Consider the following 24,237-nt stretch of genomic DNA (forward strand, 5'->3'; position numbering starts at 1 on the left):
TCATGAGGTCAGGAGATCAAGACCATGGTGAAACCCTGTCTCTACTAAAAAAAAAAAAAAAAAAAAAAAAAATTCTGGGTTGAAAATTCCTTTCTTTAAGAATGTTGAATATCGGCCCCCACTCTCTTCTGGCTTGTAGAGTTTTGGCCAAGAGATCTGCTGTTAGTCTGATGGGATTCCCTTTGTGGGTAACCCAAGCTTTCTCTCTGGCTGCCCTTAACATTTTTTCCTTCGTTTCAACCTTGGTGAATCTGACAATTATGTGTCCTGGGGTTGCTCTTCTCAAGGAGTATCTTTGTGGTGTTCTCTGTATTTCCTGAATTTGAATGTTGGCCTGTCTTGCTAGGTTGGGGAAGTTCTCCTGGATAATATCCTGAGGAGTGTTTTCCAACTTGGTTCCATTCTCCCCGTCACTTTTGGATACAGCAATGAAACATAGATTTGGTCTTTTCACATAGTCCCATATTTCTTGGAGGCTTTGTTTGTTCCTTTTTACTCTTTTTTCTCTAAACTTCTCTTCTTGCTTCATTTCATTAATTTGATCTTCAATCACTGATACCCTTTCTGCCACTTGATCAAATCGGCTACTGAAGCTTGTGCATGCGTCACGTAGTTCTCGTGCCATGGTTTTCAGCTCCATCAGATCATTTAAGGTCTTCTTTACACTGTTTATTCTAGTAAGCTATTCATCTAATCTTTTTTTTTTTTTTTTTTTTTTTTTTTTTTTTTTTTTTCTTTTTTTTTTTTATTATACTTTAGGGTTTTAGGGTACATGTGCACAATGTGCAGTTTTGTTACATATGTATCCATGTGCCATGTTGATTTCCTGCACCCATTAACTCGTCATTTAGCATTAGGTGTATCTCCTAATGCTGTCCCTCCCCCCTCCCCCCACCCCACAACAGTCCCCGGAGTGTGATGTTCCCCTTCCTGTGTCCATGAGTTCTCATTGTTCAATTCCCACCTATGAGTGAGAACATGCGGTGTTTGGTTTTTTGTCCTTGCGATAGTTTACTGAGAATGATGTTTTCCAGTTTCATCCATGTCCCTACAAAGGACACGAACTCATCATTTTTTATGGCTGCATAGTATTCCATGGTGTATATGTGCCACATTTTCTTAATCCAGTCTATCGTTGTTGGACATTTGGGTTGGTTCCAACTCTTTGCTATTGTGAATAGTGCCGCAATAAACATACGTGTGCATGTGTCTTTATAGCAGCATGATTTATAGTCCTTTGGGTATATACCCAGTAATGGGATGGCTGGGTCAAATGGTATTTCTAGTTCGAGAACCCTGAGGAATCGCCACACTGACTTCCACAATGGTTGAACTAGTTTACAGTCCCACCAACAGTGTAAAAGTGTTCCTATTTCTCCACATCCTCTCCAGCACCTGTTGTTTCCTGATTTTTTAATGATGGCCATTCTAACTGGTGTGAGATGGTATCTCACTGTGGTTTTGATTTGCATTTCTCTGATGGCCAGTGATGAGGAGCATTTCTTCATGTGTTTTTTGGCTGCATAAATGTCTTCTTTTGAGAAGTGTCTGTTCATGTCCTCTGCCCACTTTTTGATGGGGTTGTTTGTTTTTTTCTTGTAAATTTGTTTGAGTTCATTGTAGATTCTGGATATTAGCCCTTTGTCAGATGAGTAGGTTGCAAAAATTTTCTCCCATTGTGTAGGTTGCCTGTTCACTCTGATGATAGTTTCTTTTGCTGTGCAGAAGCTCTTTAGTTTAATGAGATCCCATTTGTCGATTTTGGCTTTTGTTGCCATTGCTTTTGGTGTTTTAGACATGAAGTCCTTGCCCACGCCTATGTCCTGAATGGTATTGCCTAGGTTTTCTTGTAGGATTTTAATGGTTTTAGGTCTAACATATAAGTCTTTAATCCATCTTGAATTAATTTTTGTATAAGGTGTAAGGAAGGGATCCAGTTGCAGCTTTCTACATATGGCTAGCCAGTTTTCCCAGCACCATTTATTAAATAGGGAATCCTTTCCCCATTTCTTGTTTTTGTCAGGTTTGTCAAAGATCAGATAGTTGTAGCTATGCGGCATCATTTCTGAGGGCTCTGTTCTGTTCCATTGATCTATGTCTCTGTTGTGGTACCAGTACCATGCTGTTTTGGTTACTGTAGCCTTGTAGTATAGTTTAAAGTCAGGTAGCGTGATGCCTCCAGCTTTGTTCTTTTGGCTTAGGATTGACTTGGCGATGCGGGCTCTTTTTTGGTTCCATATGAACTTTAAAGTAGTTTTTTCCAATTCTGTGAAGAAAGTCATTGGTAGCTTGATGGGGATGGCATTGAATCTATAAATTACCTTGGGCAGTATGGCCATTTTCACGATATTGATTCTTCCAACCCATGAGCATGGAATGTTCTTCCATTTGTTTGTATCCTCTTTTATTTCATTGAGCAGTGGTTTGTAGTTCTCCTTGAAGAGGTCCTTCACATCCCTTGTAAGTTGGATTCCTAGGTATTTTATTCTCTTTGAAGCAATTGTGAATGGGAGTTCACTCATGATTTGGCTCTCTGTTTGTCTGTTATTGGTGTACAAGAATGCTTGTGATTTTTGTACATTAATTTTGTATCCTGAGACTTTGCTGAAGTTGCTGATCAGCTTAAGGAGATTTTGGGCTGAGACAATGGGGTTTTCTAGATATACAATCATGTCATCTGCAAACAGGGACAATTTGACTTCCTCTTTTCCTAATTGAATACCCTTTATTTCCTTCTCCTGCCTGATTGCTCTGGCCAGAACTTCCAGCACTATGTTGAATAGGAGCGGTGAGAGAGGGCATCCCTGTCTTGTGCCAGTTTTCAGAGGGAATGCTTCCAGTTTTTGCCCATTCAGTATGATATTGGCTGTGGGTTTGTCGTAGATAGCTCTTATTATTTTGAGATACGTCCCATCAATACCTAATTTATTGAGAGTTTTTAGCATGAAGGGTTGTTGAATTTTGTCAAAGGCCTTTTCTGCATCTATTGAGATAATCATGTGGTTTTTGTCTTTGGTTCTGTTTATATGCTGGATTACATTTATTGATTTGCGTATGTTGAACCAGCCTTGCATCCCAGGGATGAAGCCCACTTGATCATGGTGGATAAGCTTTTTGATGTGCTGCTGGATTCGGTTTGCCAGTATTTTATTGAGGATTTTTGCATCAATGTTCATCAAGGATATTGGTCTGAAATTCTCTTTTTTGGTTAAGTCTCTGCCAGGTTTTGGTATCAGGACGATGCTGGCTTCGTAAAATGTGTTAGGGAGGATTCCCTCTTTTTCTATCGACTGGAATAGTTTCAGAAGGAATGGTACCAGTTCCTCCTTGTACCTCTGGTAGAATTCAGCTGTGAATCCATCAGGTCCTGGACTCTTTTTGGTTGGTAAGCTATTGATTATTGCCACAATTTCAGAACCTGTTATTGGTCTATTCAGAGATTCAACTTCTTCCTGGTTTAGTCTTGGGAGGGTGTATTTGTCGAGGAATTTATCCATTTCTTCTAGATTTTCTAGTTTATTTGCATAGAGGTGTTTGTAGTATTCTCTGATGGTAGATTGTATTTCTGTGGGATCGGTGGTGATATCCCCTTTTTCGTTTTTTATTGCATCTATTTGATTCTTCTCTCTTTTCTTCTTTATTAGTCTTGCTAGCGGTCCATCAATTTTGTTGATCTTTTCAAAAAACCAGCTCCTGGATTCATTAATTTTTTGAAGGGTTTTTTGTGTCTCTATTTCCTTCAGTTCTGCTCTGATTTTAGTTATTTCTAGCCTTCTGCTAGCTTTTGAATGTGTTTGCTCTTGCTTTTCTAGTTCTTTTAATTGTGATGTTAGGGTGTCAATTTTGGATCTTTCCTGCTTTCTCTTGTGGGCATTTAGTGCTATAAATTTCCCTCTACACACTGCTTTGAACGTGTCCCAGAGATTCTGGTATGTTGTGTCTTTGTTCTCGTTGGTTTCAAAGAACATCTTTATTTCTGCCTTCATTTCATTATGTACCCAATAGTCATTCAGGAGCAGGTTGTTCAGTTTCCATGTAGTTGAGCGGTTTTGACTGAGTTTCTTAATCCTGAGTTCTAGTTTGATTGCACTGTGGTCTGAGAGACAGTTTGTTATAATCTCTGTTCTTTTACATTTGCTGAGAAGAGCTTTACTTCCAACTATGTGGTCAATTTTGGAATAGGTGCGGTGTGGTGCTGAAAAAAATGTATATTCTGTTGATTTGGGGTGGAGAGTTCTGTAGATGTCTATTAGGTCCACTTTATGTAGAGCTGAGTTCAATTCCTGGATATCCTTGTTAACTTTCTGTCTCGTTGATCTGTCTAATGCTGACAGTGGGGTGTTAAAATCTCCCATTATTATTGTGTGGGAGTTTAAGTCCCTTTGTAGGTCACTGAGGACTTGCTTTATGAATCTGGGTGCTCCTATGTTGGGTGCATATATATTTAGGATAGTTAGCTCTTCTTGTTGAATTGATCCCTTTACCATTATGTAATGGCCTTCTTTGTCTCTTTTGATCTTTGTTGGTTTAAAGTCTATTTTATCAGAGACTAGGATTGCAACCCCTGCCTTTTTTTGTTTTCCAGTTGCTTGATAAATCTTCCTCCATCCCTTTATTTTGAGTCTATGTGTGTCTCTGCACGTGAGATGGGTTTCCTGAATACAGCACACTGATGGGTCCTGACTCCTTATCCAGTTTGCCAGTCTGTGTCTTTTGATTGGAGCATTTAGCCCATTGACATTTAACGTGAATATTGTTATGTGTGAATCTGATCCTGTCATTATGATGTTAGTTGGTTATTTTGCTCGTTAGTTGCTATAGTTTCTTCCTAGCCTCGATGGTCTTTACAATTTGGCATGTTTTTGCAGGGGCTGGTACCGGTTGTTCCTTTCCATGTTTAGTGCTTCCTTCAGGAGCTCTTTTAGGGCAGGCCTGGTGGTGACAAAATCACTCAGCGTTTGCTTGTCTGTAAAGTATTTTATTTCTCCTTCACTTATGAAGCTTAGTTTGGCGGGATAGGAAATTCTGGGCTGAAAATTCTTTTCTTTAAGAATGTTGAATATCGGCCCCCACTCTCTTCTGGCTTGTAGAGTTTCTGCTGAGAGATCAGCTGTTAGTCTGATGGGCTTCCCTTTGTGGGTAACCCGACCTTTCTCTCTGGCTGCCCTTAACATTTTTTCCTTCATTTCCACTTTGGTGAATCTGACAATTATGTGTCTTGGAGTTGCCCTTCTCGAGGAGTATCTTTGTGGCGTTCTCTGTATTTCCTGAATCTGAATGCTGGCCTGCCTTGCTAGATTGGGGAAGTTCTCCTGGATAATATCTTGCAGAGTGTTTTCCAACTTGGTTCCATTCTCCCCATCATTTTCAGGTACACCAATCAGACGTAGGTTTGGTCTTTTCACATAGTCCCAAATTTCTTGGAGGCTTTGTTCATTTCTTTTTATTCTTTTTTCTCTAAACTTTCCTTCTCTCTTCATTTCATTCATTTCATCTTCTATCAGCGATACCCTTTCTTCCAGTTGATCGCATCTGCTACTGAGGCTTCTGCATTCTTCGCGTAGTTCTCGAAACTTGGCTTTCAGCTCCATCATCTCCTTGAAGCCCTTCTCTCCATTGGTTATTCTAGTTATCCATTCTTCTAATTTTTTTTCAAAGTTTTTAACTTCTTTGCTATTGTTTTGAATTTCCTCTCGTAGCTCAGAGTAGTTTGATCGTCTGAAGCCTTCTTCTCTCAACTCATCAAAGTCATCCTCCATCCAGCTTTGTTCCGTTGCTGGTGAGGAACTGCGTTCCTTTGGAGGAGGAGAGGTGCTCTGTTTTTTAGAGTTTCCAGTTTTTTTGGTCTGTTTTTTCCCCATCTTTGTGGTTTTGTCTACTTTTTGTCTTCGATGATGGTGATGTACAGATGGGTTTTTGGTGTGGATGTCCTTTCTCTTTGTTAATTTTCCTTCTACCAAACAAGACCCTCAGCTGCAGGTCTGTTGGAGTTTACTAGAGGTCCACTCCAGACCCTGTTTGGCTGGGTCTCAGCAGCGGTGGCTGCAGAACAGCGGATTTTCGTGAGACCACAAATTCAGCTGTCTGATAGTTCCTCTGAAAGTTTTGTCTCAGAGGAGTACCCGGTTGAATGAGGTGTCAGTCTGTCCCTACTGGGGGGGTGCCTCCCAGTTAGGCTGCTCAGGGGTGAGGGACCCACTTTAGGAGGCAGTCTGTCCGTTCTCAGATCTCCAGCTGCATGCTGGGAGAACCACTACTCTCTTCAAAGCTGTCAGTCAGACAGGGACATTTAAGGCTGTGGAGGTTCTCGCTGAGTTTTTGTTTGTCTGTGCCCTGCCCCCAGAGGTGGAGTCTACAGGGGCAGGCGGGCCTCCTTGAGCTGTGGTGGGCTCCACCCAGTTCGAGCTTCCTGGCTGCTTTGTTTACCTAAGCAAGCCTGGGCAATGGCGGGCGCCCCTCCCCCAGCCTCGTTGCCGCCTTGCAGCGTGATCTCAGACTGCTGTGCTAGCAATCAGCGAGACTCTGTGGGCATAGGACCCTCCGAGCCAGGTGCGGGACACAATCTCCTAGTGTGCCGTTTTCCAGGCCCGTTGGAAAAGCGCAGTATTAGGACGGGACTGACCCGATATTCCAGGTGCCGTCTGTTTCCCCTTTCTTTGACTAGGAAAGGGAACTCCCTGACCCCTTGCGCTTCCCGAGTGAGGCAATGCCTCGCCCTGCTTCGGCTCGCGCACAGTGCGCTTCACCGACTGTCCTGCACCCACTGTTAGGCACTCCCTAGTGAGATGAAACCGGTACCTCAAGCAGAAATGCAGAAATCACCCGTCTTCTGTGTCGCTGGGGCTGGGAGCTGGAGACCGGAGCTGTTCCTATTCGGCCATCTTGGCTCCACCTCATCTAATCTTTTTTCAAGGTTTTTAGCTTCCTTGTGATGGGTTTGAACATCCTCCTTTAGCTTGGAGAAGTTTGTTATTACCGACCTTCTGAAGCCTACTTCTGTCGACTCGTCAAAGTCATTCTCCACCAGCTTTGTTCCGTTGCTGGCAAGGAGCTGCGATCCTTTGGAGGAGAAGAGGTGCTCGATTTTTGGAATTTTCAGCTTTTCTGCTCTGGTTTCTCCCCATCTTTGTAGTTTTATCTACCTTTGGTCTTTGATGATGGGGACCTACAGATGGGGTTTTGGTGTGGATGTCCTTTTTGTTAACATTGATGGTATTCCTTTCTGTTTGATAGTTTTCCTTCTAACAGTTAGGTCCCTCAGCTGCAAGTCTGTGAGAGTTTGCTGGAGGTCCACTCCAGACCCTGTTTGCCTGGGTATCGCCAGTGGAGGCTGCAGAACAGCAAATATTGCAGAACAGCAAATATTGCTGCCTGATCCTTCCTCTGAAATCTTCATCTCAGAGGGGCACCCAGCTGTATGAGGTGTCAGTCGGGCCCTACTGGGAGGTGTCTCCCAGTTAGGCTACATGGAGTTCAGGGACCCACTTGAGTAGGCAGTCTGTCCGTTCTCAGAGCTCAAACACCATGCTGGGAGAACCACTGCTGTCTTCAGAGCTGTCAGACAGGGACGTTTAAGTCTGCAGAAGTTTCTGCTGCCTTTTGTTCAGCTATGCCCTGTCCCCAGAGGTGGAGTCTACAGAGGCAGGCAGGCCTCTTTGAGCTGCAGTGGGCTCCACCCAGTTCAAGCTTCCCTGCCACTTTGTTTACCTACTCAAGCCTCAGCAATGGCGGATGCCCCTTCCTCAGCCAGGCTGCCACCTTGCAGTTCAATCTTGGACTGCTGCGCTAGCAGTGAGCAAGGCTCCATGGGCGTGGGACCCGCTGAGCCAGGCATGGGATATAACCTTTTGGTGTGCCATTTGCTAAGACCATTGGAAAAGCACAGTATTTGGGTAGCACTGTCTCGATTTTCCTGGTACAGTCTGTCACGGCTTCCTTTGGCTAGGAATGGGTAATCTGCCGACTCCTTGCACTTCCCAGGTGAGGCAATGCCCCACCCTGCTTCGGCTCACCCTCTGTGGGCTGCACCCACTGTCCAACCAGTCCCAGTGAGATGAACCAGGTACCTCAGTTGGAAATGCAGAAATCACCTGTCTTCTGTGCCAATCACTCTGGGAGCTGCAGACTGGAGCATTTCATATTTGGCCATCTTGGACGCCCTTGGGTTTATTTTTAAAAATGCATCATTATAGTCTTGTTTTTCCCCTTTACTAGTTAGAGAATTATATACTTCTGTTCGATTCTTCAGTGGATGTCCTAGAAATTCTCAAGCATCCTTAACTTATACAAAAGCCCAGTGTTAACAGATACCTTTACCAGTGTCCACCTGCGTTGTAAACAAACTTAGAACACTGTTACTCCATTTACCCTACTCTCAGCTAATATATTTCTGTTACTGTGCATTTTAATTGTATATTTTATACTTCACAGGATCTCATTATGTAGTCTGTGTTTAGACTAGCCCATTGTTTTGCTCTATTTTTTTCTACATCTCTGCTTTTCCATCAGGGAGTCTTCTGCATGAAGCAGCTTCTTTAGAATTTTTTACAGAGCAGATCCAATGAACTCTCTCAGATTTATTTTGTGTCATGTGTTTGAAAATATATTACTTTTGCCTTTATTAGTCGTTAATGAATGTTTTCACTGGCTTTGGAATTTTAGATAAGCAATTTTCTTTCAGCACATTGAAGATATTAGTGTCTAGGTATGACTGACTGACTTTTTCTTTTTTCTCTTTTTTTTTTTTTTTTTTACTCTATCCCAGTTGCAATATGTTGGGTTTCTAGAATGTGTGGATTTATGTCTTTCATTGATTCTCAAATTTTTCTTAGCCATTAGCTCTTCAAATGCTCTTTCTACTCCATTCTTTCCTCTGTTCTTGGGTACCAGTTATGCATTATACTTCATCAGTGTGTCTTGTGTTTGGAGGAGTATGTCTTCTGTATTTTTCTGAATGCAGCATAAAGAACTGAAAGAAGCATCTTCCAAAAGTTAACAGTTTATTAATGTCACATGCTTTTCACATTATACAGTTAGATATTTCCTTCATTCTGTGGTGGGGGGGTTGGACAGGACAGAGTGTATGTGTGTGTATGTGGTATATGTGTAAAATCCCAGAATGCTTTATTTCCAGAGGAGTACGTTATAAGATAGGGTTTATTCAAATGAGTCTTACAATCAGCTATCTAAGAAGTCACAAAGTTTTGACACAGGAATGACCTGAATTGCCCTGCAAGAATAGTGGATTCTTTTAAATATACTTTTCTTTAACTCCTTTTGCACTTTTTGTCTTTTTTCATTTAGGCAACTCAAATTTTTTAATTGCCACTTTCTGTTTCTTTTGATTCTACAAAAGTAACTATGTTTCTGGTAGCCCCTAAACCCCAGGATTCCAATCAACCATCAAACAGACTCATGACTGAAAAACAGGTAAACTTAAAATATTTTAAGACATTGCTTCTCAAAATATGTGTCAAAGAATGCTACATCTACAAACAGGAAAATTTGACTTTAAAAGGATTCTTTTCTCATGATTTTGGGAAATGCTGGGTTAAAGACTATGAAATGATTTAATTCCTCTAAGACTTCACAATATTAGTCTCCAAAGGGAGGATTTAGTATACAACATTTCATACATACTTAACACTAGTTCGATGAACATTTCATTAGACTAGTGTTCTGTAGCATGTACTTTGGAAAATGCCATTCCCAACTATTTTCAGAATTTACAATTACTTTATCTTAAAATGTAAGAGATATCAGGGAACAATATGTATAAGTTAATCATTCAAAATATGTGACTTTATTATGTATAGAGCATTTTGTTTTTATGAGTTACAGTAGATGTTCTGAGACACTAACTCAGAGCTTTTGGCTCCTAAAACATCAGTGATAATTTTAGTTGTGTCTACCACGTAGTTAAACTCTGTGATCAGAAAGACTAAAGCATAAATGAAGGAAAAGTTACGAGTGGGAGGAGATATAAAAAAAAGGAGGAAAAAGTCAACAGTCAGAAAGAAAGACTTGTTTGACTTTGAGAGTGTCTTTCAGGGTGATTCTGTTAGAGTCAGTTATCCAGATGGACAGGCTCCTTTTTATAGTTAGACCTTGTCCATTTGACAAGGAGCTGTCTGAAATATTGGCTCCAACTAGTCTGGTATGTTTTGATTTTTTTGTGACCCTAGTCATTATGAAAGTGATACTTAGAAGTGACTCACCTTTTCTTTACTATCCAGTTATTATAGCCTAGTTTACAGCTGTTTATTCTGAGCAGGGCTTGGTTTGGCTTAGTTAAATCTAAAACCTTAGATTTATTTGATTCACTGAAGTTACAACGTGTTTTTGTTGTTGTTGTTGGTTTTGTCCATTGAGGCCTGCATATGAGTATTCTGTATAATGCAACAATTTGTGCTTATTTACATACTTCTACTCTATTACTAATTTTGCTAGAAACAATAAATGTGTTTTTTGGATATTATATATGCATAAACATTTATACTTAAAACTTTTGAAGAAAAAGTTCTATTCTGAAAATGCAGGAAATTATATATGAGAGAATTTCTTCACTTTATATCTTAAAGTTGACCCTTTCTTTCTGTAATTGTAGCAGGAAGAAGCAGAATGGGAAAGCATAAATGTGCTATTGATGAAGCATGGCTTAAAACCTTTGTCTCTAGTCAAAAGAACAGATCTCAAAGGTAATTAGATCCTATTCTTGCTGCTTAAGGTAAAAAGTTTATTTTTCCTTAAAAAATTTTTTATCTTAAATTTTTTTGCCTTTTATTTTTACTATGTGTATTATATACTTTTTAAATGTAGATCTCATCATTTTTGACAAACAGTCATCACAAAGGATGAGACAGAATTTGAAATTGCTGGTGGAAGAAACATCACATCAACAGAACATGATACAGGAGCTTATAGAATCTAATCAACAGCTTAGGTAAGAAAATGGAAAAGATTTCTTTTGAATTGTTTGTATGCATTCTAAAAATAACTGCCTTGAAAACAATCTTGAAATTTAATTTCCCATTTTGATTAAATATTAAACTAAAAAATTTTTTTAGGTAAAATTTTAATAGGTAACTCTTTTGGTAATAGCTTAACATAGATGTTTAATGGTACGCTATATTTCTTCTATTAGTTTCTGTTGCAGGATGAGCATCTCAAATCTGAATATCTGAAAGGCTCCAAAATTTGAAACTTCTTGAGCACCAACATGATGCTTAAAGGAAATGCTTATTGGAGCATTTTGGATTTTGGATTTTCAGATTTGAGATGCTTAACTAGTAAGTATGATGCAAATATTCCAAAATCTGAAAAAATCTGAAATATGAATCACTTCTGGTTCCAAGCATTTTGGATAAAGAGAATGCAAAGAAACTTTAGAAAGTCAATACATTCTTATATGGATATGTTTGGTAATTTGATTTATTTTTAATACTAAATGAAGAAATTGTATGTCTATTAACTTAGAAATAAACTTCAGCTAGAGCAAAGCCGAGCAGCCAATCAAGAACAACGAGCTAATGACTTGGAACAAATTATGCAGAGTGTGAAATCCAAAATTGGTGAATTGGAGGATGAATCACTAAATAGGGCTTGCCAGCAACAGAATAAAATAAAAGATCTTCAAAAGGAGCAGAAAACTTTACAGGTACTGAGTTATGAATTCTTAGATGATGGTTAGTTAGTACTAGAACAGCTCATTATGGTCCCCAGGTGACTTCCATGTTGTTTGATTCAGTGGTTTTTACCTTTTTTGGCTTATCACTGCTACCTTGAAATTCTCTTCACTTGGTTTCTAGAATGTCCTCTTTGATTCCCTCTGACCTCACTGATCATTCTCTAATTTCTTTTGCTGTTTTTTTTTCTCATCTCCCTAACCTCTTAATGTTGGAATTCCCCAGTGCTCAGTCCTTAGATCTTTTCTCTTTCTTATATACTCTGATTCCCTTGGTGATCTCAATCTAATATAGGATCCAAAATTTATATCCGTAGCCCAGTCCTGTCCCTGAATTCTAGACTCATATCCAGCTGCCTACTTGATATCTCTACTGGATATCTAATAGGCATCTACAACTTTGTTTGTTTATTTATTTACTTTTTTGAGACAGTGTCTGGCTTTGTCACCCAGGCTGGAGTGCAGTGGCGCAATCACGGCCCAGTGCAACCTCTGCCTCTTGCGCTCAAGTGATCCTTCCACTTCAGCCTCTGGAGTAGCTGGGACTACAGGCGCATGCCACCACGCCTGGCTAATTTTTATATTTTTTATAGAGACAGGCTTTTGCCATGTTACCTAGGCTGGTCTCAAACTCCTGAGCTCAAGTGATCTGCCTGCCTTGGCCTCCTAAAGTGCTGGGATTACTGGTGTGGGGCACTGCACCTGGCTGGCATCTACAACTTTTTATGTCTAAAACTGAGTTCTTTTTACAGAAATGGCAATTTTATAACATTAAATAATTAACTCCCTAATTTTAAAAAACTATTAAAACTTGGGTGTTTATTGTGATTAAAGGAAATGAATCTTGTGCTGGTAACTAATGTTTAGTTGTGTGAGTTGTTTCTGATCTTTGCTAATATATCATTATAAACATTGAGTCCTTATTTTAGTGGTTTTGCTGACACAACACTATATATACCTTTGTGTATGTGAGTTCAGGCTATCTAAAAGGGAGCAGTATTCATCAGGCAGGGTCTGGAAGTCCCCTCAGTGTATGCTGGCAGTATTGGAAGGACCAGATGAGTTAGTATAAATTCCATGGAGTCCAAGAGAATTAACCAGAGATACTAGGGGGCTCTAGTATGAGGATAGAAGCAGTTGGTGCTCTGACCTTGTTTATGTGCCAGCTTGGGACAGGCAGTACTACAGCTGCTGGTATTGACCATAGTTTCAGAGAAGACATTGTTTGACAAACTCCTCTACCACTAGAATGCTATATTTTTAGGTTGCCTTTGTTTGTTTTTTGGAGACAGAGTCTTGCTCTGTCGCCCAGGCTGGTGTGCAGTGGCGTGATCTAGGCTCACTGCAACCTCCGCCTCCCAGGTTCAAGCGATTCTCCTGCCTCAGCCTCCCAAGTAGCTGGGACTACAGGCATGCACCACCACGCCCGGCTAATTTTTTGTATTTTAGTAGAGATGGGGTTTCACTGTCTTGGCCAGGCTGGTCTTGAACTCCTGACTTCGTGATCCACCCGCCTCAGCCTCCCAAAGTGCTGAGATTATAGGTGTGAGCCACTGTGCCTGGCCTAGGTTGGCTTTGTTAACAAGGTTGCTTTCCTCATCAATAGTATATTTATAAAATCTCTCTAAATGGAGGGGTATTTTGGAAATATTTTCTATATGCATTGGTTTTGACCTTGCTCTTAGATATAGGGCATGTGGAAATCTGAAGCTGTTTAAATCATTGACTTGTTGATATGAAAAAGCAGCCATCAGAAGCTGTAAAGGTGCTGTGCTGGGTCTTTGGCTGAGTGAACGAGTTGAGAGCAGGAAGACCAGTGGTCTTTGTTGGGGGAAGATGTCTATCTTTCAGAGAGGTTGAGATGTAATTAATAACAAAATTAAATTATTAGAAATACAAGGCTTACAAATTTACCCGGGTTTTAAGCACTTCAAAGAACAGATACGTGAGAGTTCATTGATAAGGGGTGACTTGAATGTAATGCCATGTATTTTCTATCAAATAGTTTCATCTGTCATAAATGATTTATCGTGGCTTTAGCTCTTTGTTCCAGGTCCCAGAGATTTGTCGTGTAGCTTTTAAATTGGTACAGAGGAGGTTTCATGCTTCAGTCACCCATAGAAGGGGAAGGGCAAATAGGATTGAGGAGTGGATACCTGGGGTTGGGGAAGGCTATCTGTGCTAATATGATCAACGGAAATTAGTTGTTTGTTTTTTTAAGTCTCTGATGGGTACTTTATAGAGTGTCAACAGAAATCAGCAAACCCAAGGAATTGCTGCCCCTGAATGTTGCTAGGTTGCCTCATTTCTATTACATACTAGTCAAACATCTCATTCTATTATAGAGAAGGAAAAAATATTTTTACTTCTACCCTTTCAGATTCTCAGTCAGGGCTCTGTAACAAAAAACTAACAAGTGAAAAACGAACAAGTTTATGAATATGTTTATATCATATATACATGGGAGAAACCCATGGATGTTGGGCTCAAAGAGGTTGCTAGAACTTGGACTTCTATAGCATCTTAACAACAGCCACCACCAATAAATTTTCAGAGAAGTAGCAAGACAAAGGAAAAGGACTTTGAGTCTTTAGGGAAGCAAATTGTGGGAAGGTAAATGTATTAGGGACTAATGGAAGATAAGGGCTAGTCAGTAAACTTGGTTATGTAGAGTCCTCTAGTGCCACCTCTGGGCTAATAAGGATCCAGGGTTGTCACTGGATTAATTTCTGTACAAATTTATGTCCTCCTTTAGGCTAATAAAGGAAGGGCAGAGAGCTTTTCTTGTGTTATCGTCTTAGTTGCCTTCAACTCAGAATAATCCTTATGCCAAAGTGGCATGTTTTGAGGTGTCAGCTTCTTCTTTTCTTCACCATACTAATCAATCTTTGCTTTCTTGAGAAGATGAAAGTGCCTGTGGAGAATAATTATTTCATAGTTTAAGACACATTCTTCTATTTTTGGTATACAGTTGTTTCCAATTTTAGAATGGTTTAGTGCTGCATGTTTTGTAGTTGGGAGAAAGGAAACATTGGTTTTGTATGTATATGCAAAGAGGTCAAGGAAATTTGCAAATGTTTGAGGTATATTGAAAGACTTTTGGGAAAAGACAATTCAGTTGGCATGGGCTATTAATATAATTGATATTCAGTTTTTTTCATTCAGCATTATTTCAAGATTCACCCATGTAGTTGCATATATCCATAGTTTATTCCTTTTTATTGTTGAGAAGTACTCCATTGTATGGATATATCACAGTTTGTTTATCCATTCATCTGTTGATGGACATTTTAGTTTCTAGTTTTTGGCTATTACAAAGAAAGCTCTTGTAAACTGTATGTTCAAATATTTGTGTGGACATATGCTTTCAGTTTTCTTGGGTAGATACCTAGAATTGGAATTCCTGAGTCATATGGTAAGTATACATTTAAGTTTTTTTTTTTTATAAATACTTTAAGTTCTGGGGTACATGTGCAGAACATGCAGGTTTGTTGCATAGGTATACACGTGCCATGGTGGTTTGCTGCACCCATCAACCCGTCATCTACATTAGGTATTTCTCCTAATGCTATTCCTCCCCTAGCCCCCAACCCCCCGACAGGCCCCAGTGTATGATGTTCCCCTTGCTGTGTCCATGTGTTCTCATTGTTCAACTCCCACTTATAAGTGAGAACATGCAGTGTTTGGTTTTCCATTCTTGTGTTAGTTTACTCAGAATGATGGTTTCCAGCTTCAAAGGACATGCATTCCTCCTTTTTCATGGCTGCATAGTATTCCATGATGTATATGTGCCACATTTTCTTTATCCAGTCTATCATTGATGGGCATTTGAGTTAGTTCCAAGTCTTTGCTGTCGTGAATAGTGCTGCAATAAACGTGTGCATGTGTCTTTATAGTAGAATTATTTATAATCCTTTGGGTATATACCCAGTAATGGGATTGCTGAGTCAAATGGTATTTCTTCTGGTTCTAGATCCTTGAGGAATCACCACACTGTCTTCCACAATGGTTGAACTAATTTACACCCCCACCAACAGTGTAAAAGTGTTCCTATTTCTCCACATCCTCTCCAGCATCTGTTATTTTCTGACTTTTTAATGATCACCATTCTAACTGGCATGAGATGATATCTCACTGTGATTTTGATTTGCATTTCTCTAATGACCAGTGATGATAAGCTTTTTTTCATGTTTATTGGCCACATAAATGTCTTCTTTTGACAAGTGTCTGTTCATATCCTTCACCCACTTTTTGATGGGTTGTTTGTTTTTTTCTTGTAAATTTGTTTAAATTCTTTGTAGATTTTTGATATTAGCCCTTTGTCAGATGGGTAGATTGCAAAAATTTTCTCCCATTCTGTAGGTTGCCTGTTCACTCTGATGGTAGTTTCTTTTGCTGTGCAGAAGCTCTTTAGTTTAATTAGATCCCACTTGTCTATTTTGGCTTTTGTTACCATTGCTTTTGGTGTTTTAGTCATGAAGTCTTTGCCCATTCCTATGTCCTCAATGGTATTGCCTAGGTTTTCTTCTAGGGATTTTATGGTTTTAGGTCCTATGTTTAAGTGTTTATTCCATCTTGAGTTAATTTTTGTATAAGGTGTAAGAAAGGCGTCCAGTTTCAGTTTTCTGCATATGGCTAGCTAGTTTTCCCAACACCAGTTATTAAATAGGGAATCATTTCCCCATTTCTTGTTTTTGTCAGGTTTGTCAAAGATCAGATGGTTGTAGATGTGTGGTGTTATTTCTGTGGCCCCTGTTCTGTCCCATTGATCTATATATCTGTTTTGGTACCAGTACCATGCTGTTTTGGTTACTATAGCCTTGTACTATAGTTTGAAGTCAGGTAGTGTGTTGCCTTCAGCTTTTTGCTTAGAATTATCTTACCTATGCAGGCTCTTTTTTGTTTCTATATGAAATTTAAAGTAGTTTTTTCCAATTCTGTGAAGAAGGTCAATGGTAGCTTGATGGGGATAGCATTGAATCTGTAAATTACTTTGGGCAGTATGGCCATTTTCATGATATTGATTCTTCCTATCCATGAGCATGGAATGTTTTTCCATTTTTTTGTTCTCTCTTATTTCCTTGAGCAGTAGTTTGTAGTTCTCCTTGAAAAGGTCCTTCACATCTCTTGTAAGTTGTATTCCTAGGTATTTAATTCTCCTTGTAGCAATTATGGATGGGAGTTCACTCATGATTTGGCCCTGTTTGTCTATTATTGGTGTATAGGAATGCTTATGATTTTTGCACATTGATTTTGTATCCTGAGACTTTGCTGAAGTTGCTTATCAGCTTAAGGAGATTTTGGGCTGAGACGATGGGGTTTTCTAAATATACAATCATGTCATCTGCAAACAGAGACAATTTGACTTCCTCTTTTCCTATTTGAATACCCTTTATTTCTTTCTCTTGCCTGATTGCCCTGGCCTGAACTTCCAATACTATGTTGAATAGGAGTGGTGAGAGAGGGCATCCTTGTTTTGTGCCAGTTTTCAAAGGGAGTGCTTCCAGTTTTTGCCCATTCAGTATGATACTGGGTGTGGGTTGTCATAAATAGCTCTTATTATTTTGAGATACGTTTGATCAATCCCCAGTTTATTGAGAATTTTTAGCATGAAGGGGCTGTTGAATTTTGTTGAAGGCCTTTTCTGCATCTATTGAGATGATCATGTGGTTTTTGTCTTTGGTTCTGTTTACGTGATGGATTACGTTTATTGATTTGCATGTGTTGAACCAGATTTGCATCCCAGGGATGAAGTCGACTTGATCGTGGTGGATAAGGTTTTTGATGTGCTGCTGGATTTGATTTGCCAGTATTTTACTGAGGATTTTTGCATCGATGTTCATCAGGGATATTGGCCTGAAATTTTCTTTTTTTGTTGTGTCTCTGCCAGGTTTTGGTATCAGGATGATGCTGGCCTCAGAAAATGAGTTAGGAAGGATTCCCTCTTTTTCTATTGATTGGAATAGTTTCAGAAGGAATGGTACCAGCTCCTCTTTGTACATCTGGTAGAATTCGACTATGAATCCATCTGGTCCTGGATGTTTTTTGGTTGGTAGGCTATTAATTACTGCCTCAATTTCGGACCTTGTTATTGGTCTATTTAGGGATTTGACTTCTTCCTGGTTTAGACTTGGGAGGGTGTATGTGTCCAGGAATTTATCCATTTCTTCTAGATTTTCTAGTTTATTTACATGTTTATAGTATTCTCTGATGGTAGTTTGTATTTCTGTGGGATCAGTGGGGATATCCCCTTTATCTTTTTTTATTGTGTCTATTTGATTCTTCTCTCTTTTCTTCTTTATTAGTCTGGCTAGCAGTCTATCTATTTTGTTGATCTTTTCAAAAAACCAGCTCCTGGATTCATTGATTTTTTTGAAGAGTTTTTTGTGTCTCTAGCTCCTTCAGTTCTGCTGTAATCTTAGTTATTCCTTGACTTCTGCCAGTTTTTGAGTTTGTTTGCTCTTGCTTCTCTAGTTCTTTTAATTGTGATTTTAGGGTGTCAATTTTAGATCTTTCCTCTTTCTCTTGTGGGCATTTAGTGTTATAAATTTCCCTCTGCACACTGCTTTAAATGTGTCCCAGAGATTCTGGTACATTGTGTCTTTGTTCTCATTGGTTTCAAAGAACATCTTTATTTCTGCTTTCATTTCGTTGTTTACCCAGTAGTCATTCAAGAGCAGGTTGTTCAGTTTCCATGTAGTTGAGTGGTTTTGAGTGAGTTTCTTAATCCTTAGTTCTAATTTGATTGCACTGTGGTCTGAGAGACTGTTTGTTATGATTTCTGTTCTTTTGCATTTGCTGAGGAGTGTTTTACTTCCAATTATGTAGTCAATTTTAGAATGAGTATGATGTGGTGCTAAGAATGTATATTCTGTTGATTTGGGGTGGAGAGTTCTGTAGATGTCTATTAGGTCTGCATGGTCCAGAGCTGAGTTCAAGTCCTAAATATCCTTGTTAATTTACTGTCTCATTGATCTGTCTAATATTGACAGTGGGGTGTTAAAGTCTCCCACTATTATTTTGGGGGAGTCTAAGTCTCTTTGTAGGTCTCTAAGAACTTAACTTTATGAATCTGGGTGCTCCTATATTCGGTGCATATATATTTAGGATAGTTAGCTCTTGTTGTTGCACTGATCCCTTTACCATTATGCAGTGCCCTTCTTTGTCTCTTTTGATCTTTGTTGGTTTAAAGTCTGTTTTATCAGAGACTAGGATTGCAACCCCTGCTTTTTTTTTGCTTTCCATTTACTTGGTAAATATTCCTCCATCCCTTTATTTTGAGCCCATGTATGTCTTTGCAAGTGAGATGGGTCTCCTAAATACAGCACACTGATGGGTCTTGACTCTATCTGATTTGTCAGTCTGTGTCTTTTAAGTGGGGGCATTTAGCCATTTACATTTAAGGTTAATATTGTTATGTGTGAATTTAATCGTGTCATTATGATGGTAGCTGCTTATTTTGCCTGTTAGTTGATGCAGTTTCTTCATAGTGTTGATGGTCTTTACAGTTTGGTATGATTTTGTGGTGGCTGGTACTGGTTGTTCCTTTCCATGTTTAGTGCTTCCTTCAGGAGCTCTTGTAAGGCAGGCCTGGTGGTGAGAAAATCTCTCAGCATTTGCTTGTCTGTAAAGGATTTTATTTCTCCTTCACTTATGAAGCTTAGTTTGGCTAGATATGAAATTCTGGGTTGAAAATTTTTTAAGAATGTTGAACATTGGCCCCCACTCTCTTCTGGCTTGTAGGGTTTCTAGAAAGATCTGGTGTTAGTCTGATGGGCTTCCCTTTGTGGGTAACCCTGACCTTTTTCTCTGGCTGCCCTTAACATTTTTTCCTTCATTTCAACCTTGGTGAATCTGATGATTACGTGTCTTGGGGTTGCTCTTCTCATCTTTGTGGTGTTCTCTGTATTTCCTGAAGTTGAATGTTGGCCTGTATTGCTGGGTTGGGGAAGTTCTACTGGATAGTAGCCTAAAGAGTGTTTTCCAACTTGGTTCCATTCTCCCTGTCACTTTCAGGTACAACAATCAAATGTAGATTTAGTCTTTTCACATAGTCGCATATTTCTTGGAGGCTTTGTTCATTTCTTTTCATTCTTTTTTCTCTAATCTTGTTTTCTTGCTTTATTTCATTGAGTTGATCTTCAATCTCTGATATCCTTTCTTCTGCTTGATCAGTTCGGCTATTGATACTTGTGTATGCTTCACGAAGTTCTTTTTTTTTTTTTTTTTTGAGACGGCGTGTTGCACTGTCACCCAGGCTGGAGTGCAGTGGCACAATCTCGGCTCACTGCAAGCTCCATCTCCTAGGTTCACGCCTTTCTCCTGCCTCAGCCTCCCAGTAGCTGGGACTATGGGTGCCTGCCACCATGCCCAGCTAATTTTTTGTATTTTTAGTACAGACGGGGTTTCACTGTGTTAGCCAGGATGTCTCGATCTCCTGACCTCGTGATCCGCCCACCTTGGCCTCCCAAAGTGCTGGGATTACAGGGGTGAGCCACCGTGTCTGGCCAGCTTTACGAAGTTCTTGTGCTGTGTTTTTCAGCTCCATCAGGTTACTTATGTTCTTCTCTAAACTGGTTATTCTAGTTAGCAATTTATCTAACCCTTTTTCAAGGTTATTAGCTTCCTTGCATTGGGTTAGAACATGCTCCTTTAGCTCAGAGGAATTTGTTAGTACCCACCTTCTGAAGCCTACTTCTGTTAGTTCGTCAAACTCATTCTCCATCCAGTTTTGTTTCCTTGGTGGTGAGGAGTTGTGATCCTTTAGAGAAGAGGCGTTCCGGTTTTTGGAATTTTCAGCATTTTTGTGCTGGTTTCTCCCCATCTTCGTAGATTTATCTACCTTTTGTCTTTGATATTGAGACCTTATGATGGGGTCTCTGAGTGGGCGTCCTTTTTGCTGATGTTGATGCTACTCCTTTCTGTTTGTTAGTTTTCCTTCTAACAGTCAGGCCTCTCTGCTGCGGGTCTGCTGGAGTTTGCTGGAGGCCCATTCCAGACCCTGTTTGCCTGGGTATCACCAGCAGAGGTTGCAAAACACCAAAGATTACTGTCTGTTCCTTCCTCTCGAAGCTTCATCCCAGAGGAGCACCCGCCAGATGCCAGCTGGAGCTCTCCTGTATGAGGTGTCTGTTGGCTCCTATTGGGAGGTGTCTCCCAATCAGGAGACATGGGGTTCAGTGATCCACTTGAGGAGGTAGTTTGACCTTTAGCAGAGCTCGAATGCTGTGCTGGGAGATCTGCTGCTCTTTTCAGAGCCATCAGGCCAGGACGTTTAAGTCTGCTGACGCTGTGACCACATCTGCTCCTTCCCCCAGGTGCTCTGTCCCAGGGAGATGGGGGTTTTATCTATAAGCCCCTGACAGGGGCTGCTGCATTTTTTTCAGAGATGCCCTGCCCAGAGAGGAGGAATCTAGAGAGGCAGTCTGGCCACAGCAGCCTTGCTGAGCTGCGGTGGGCTCCACCTAGTTCGAACTTCTGGGTGGCTTTGTTTATACTGTGAGAGTAAAACTGCCTACTCAAGCCTCAGCAGTGGTGGATGCTCCTCACCCCACCAAGCTCAAGCGTCCCAGGTTGACCTCAGACTGCTGTGCTGGCAGCAAGAATTTCAAGCCAGCAGATCTTAGCTTGCTAGGCTCCATGGGGGTGGGACCCACCTACCCAGACCTCTTGGCTCCCTGGCTTCAGTCCCCTTTCCAGGGGAGCAAACGGTTCTGTCTCAGTGGCGTTCCAGGTGCCACTGGGGTATGAAAAAAAAAAAAAAAAAACTCCTGCAAGTAGCTCACAGTCTGCCCAAATGGCCACCCAGTTTTGTGATTGAAACCCAGGGCCCTGGTGGCGTAGGCACTGGAGGGAATCTTCTGGTCTGTAGGTTGTAAAGACCATGGGAAAAGTGCCGTATCTGGGCTAGAGTGCACTGTTCCTCATGGCACAGTCCCTCCCAGCTTCCCTTGGCTAGTAGAGCGAGTTCTCTGACCCCTTGTGTTTCCCAGGTTAGGCAACACGCCACCCTGCTTCGGTTCGCCCTCCATGGGCTGCACCCACTGTCCAACCAATCCCAATGAGATGAACCTGGTACCTCAGTTGGAAACGTAGAAATCACCCGCCTTCTATGTCAGTTTTGCTGGGAGCTGCAGACTGGAGCTGTTCCTATTCAGCCATCTTGGCAGCAATCCTCACATTTAAGTTTTTAAGAAACTGTCAGGCTTTTTCAAAGTAGCTCTATCATTTCACATTCTGACCAATGTATGAGAATTCTAGTTTCTTTATGTCCTCATCAACACTTGGTATTTGTCACCTTAATTTTGATGAATATTTTCACTGGGTATAGAATTATAAGTTGGTAGTTAACTTTCTTTCAGCATTTGAAAATATTCCAATGTCTCTTGGATTCCATTGTTTCTGCTGAGAATTCAATTGTCAATCTATTCGCTGTTCCTTTGAAGGCAATTTATAATATCTCTGACTACCTTTAATATCTTTCTGTTTGTTCTTTTTTGTTTGTTTTTTGTATAGAGTCTTGCTCTGTTGCCCAGGCTAGAGTGCAGTGGCGCAATCTTGGCTCACTGTACCCTCCGCCTCCTGGGATCAAGTAATCCTCCCACCTCAGTCACCTGAGTAGCTGGGATTACAGGTGTGTGCCCAGCTAATTTTTGTATGTTTAGTAGAGATGGGGTTTCACCAGGTTGGCCAGGCTGGTCTTGAGCTCCTGGCCTCAAGTGATCTGCCCACCCTGGCTGCCCAAAGTGCAGGGATTACAGGCGTGAGCCACCACGCCCAGCTTGTTTTTGTTTTAAAGCATTTTTACTTTGTGCCTAGGCAAGTTTTCTTTTGATTTATCTTCCTTTGATTTTGCAGCATTTCTTGAATGTGTAGCTTGATGTCTTTCATCAGTTTTGGTACATTCTTAGCTATCATGTCTTCAAATATTGTTTCTGCCTCATTTGCTCTTTTCAATTTTCCCAGGAGTCCAATTCCATTAGTATTTATCATTGACTACCCTATGTCTTTCATGTTTATTCTTTATGTTTCTTCCTTTTGTCTTTTGATACTTTATTCTGGATATTTTCTTTTGGTTATTGTATCTTTTAGTTTTAGAATTTCTAGTGTCTTTGCTTTGGTTTCCAGCTTTCTGCTGAAATTATCTGTTTTGTGTCTCTGAATATATTAAATTTACTTATTTTAAAATCTGTGTCTGATTTTGGGAATAAGATAGAGGTGGTGGTTGCATAATATTGTGAATGTCCTAAATGCTACTGAATTGTTCACTTTAAAATGGTTAATTTTATGTTACGTGAACTTCACCTCAATTTTTAAAAGTCAACATGTCTGATAATTTGACTCTCTGGTTCTCAGTGGATTACTTTTTATAGCCTGTTGTTTTTGTAGGTTTCCTTTTATGCTGTTTTTACTCCTGGTGTGCCTGGTTGTTTTTTACTGAGTGCTAAGCTTTGTATAGGAACAGTTGTAAAAATAAGTTGAGGTCTACTGTGGTGTTATTTTACCCTAGAGGTAATCATGATTGCTTCTGGTAGACATCTAGGTGTACTAGTAATCTGGGATCATCTTAATCCAGCTTTAGAGCTTGTGATGATTTGAAATATACCTCAGTCCCAAATAAAACTAATGTATTTCTAGTTCATCATTATTCCTAGGGTGTAGTGTGAGAAGTTTCCTAGGACCTTCCCTTCTTTGTTAGGCCTTTGTGTCTAATTTTTGTTTCATATCCCTGCCAGGCATAAGTAAAAACATCTTTGGTCACCTTCTTAGCTTCTGACACCTTTTCAGGTGTCTGAAAACACACTTGTGGGAAATGTAGCTCCAAAAGCTAGACTTGCTACTTTGAGTTTCCTTTTTCTTTTCTTTTTTGAGACAGGAGTCTTGCTCTGTCTCTCAGCCTGGAGTGCAGTGGTGCAATCTCAGCTCACTGTAACCTCCACCTCCCAGGTTCACGTGATTTGCCCACTTCAGCCTCCTGAGTAGCTGGAATTATAGGCATGCCCAGTTAATTTTTGTATTTTCAGTGGAAACAGGGTGTCACCATGTTGGCCAGGCTAGTCTCGAAGTCCTGACCTCAGGTGATCCACCTGCCTTGGCCTCCCAAAGTGCTGGGATCACAGGCATGAGCCACTGTGCCCGGCCGGTTTTCTTTTTTCTCCAGAATCATGGCCCTGTAATTTTCATTTCCTTGTTAGCATGTTCAAACAGATTTAAAAAGTTTTTGATCATCTTTTTAAAGTTTTTCTCAGTAAGAGAATTGGTCTGAATTACCTAGTCTATTATTTACAAAACAGGAATTCTCTTTTATTTCTTTAAGCATAGAAGCATAGTTTTAAAATTGTCTGTGTCTGATAATTCTAATATTGGATGTTCTTTGTGGGCTTGATCTGTTATGTCTTGCTTCTTTTTAAAAAATTTTTTATTTCCATAGGCTTTGGGGGAACAGGTGGTATTTGGTTACATTTATAATTTCTTTAGTGGTGATTTGTGAGATTTGGTGCACCAAGCAGTATACACTGAACCCGGTAGTCTTTTGTTCCTCACTCCCTTTTCAC

The 24,237-nt window shown here is 40.2% G+C and overlaps 1 protein-coding gene across 19 annotated transcripts in view; it reads left to right on the forward strand.

Moving 5' to 3' along the window:
• CEP70 (centrosomal protein 70) overlaps positions 1 to 24,237 on the forward strand; it is a 158,433-nt gene that overhangs the window by 33,785 nt on the left and 100,411 nt on the right. For 10 of the 19 annotated variants that reach the window (XM_055295269.2, XM_055295273.2, XM_055295268.2 and 7 more), the window contains exons 3-6: positions 9,304 to 9,429; positions 10,607 to 10,697; positions 10,819 to 10,942; positions 11,476 to 11,656. In XM_055295269.2, the coding sequence (XP_055151244.2) occupies positions 9,361 to 9,429; positions 10,607 to 10,697; positions 10,819 to 10,942; positions 11,476 to 11,656 (465 nt within the window). In that variant the 5' untranslated portion in view covers positions 9,304 to 9,360. The remainder of the gene's footprint in view (positions 1 to 9,303; positions 9,430 to 10,606; positions 10,698 to 10,818; positions 10,943 to 11,475; positions 11,657 to 24,237) is intronic. The other 9 variants (XM_063610715.1, XM_063610705.1, XM_063610714.1 and 6 more) reach the window with 2 other exon arrangements.

This window comes from Symphalangus syndactylus, chromosome 10, assembly GCF_028878055.3.
Source record: "Symphalangus syndactylus isolate Jambi chromosome 10, NHGRI_mSymSyn1-v2.1_pri, whole genome shotgun sequence".
Lineage (NCBI taxonomy): Eukaryota > Metazoa > Chordata > Mammalia > Primates > Hylobatidae > Symphalangus > Symphalangus syndactylus.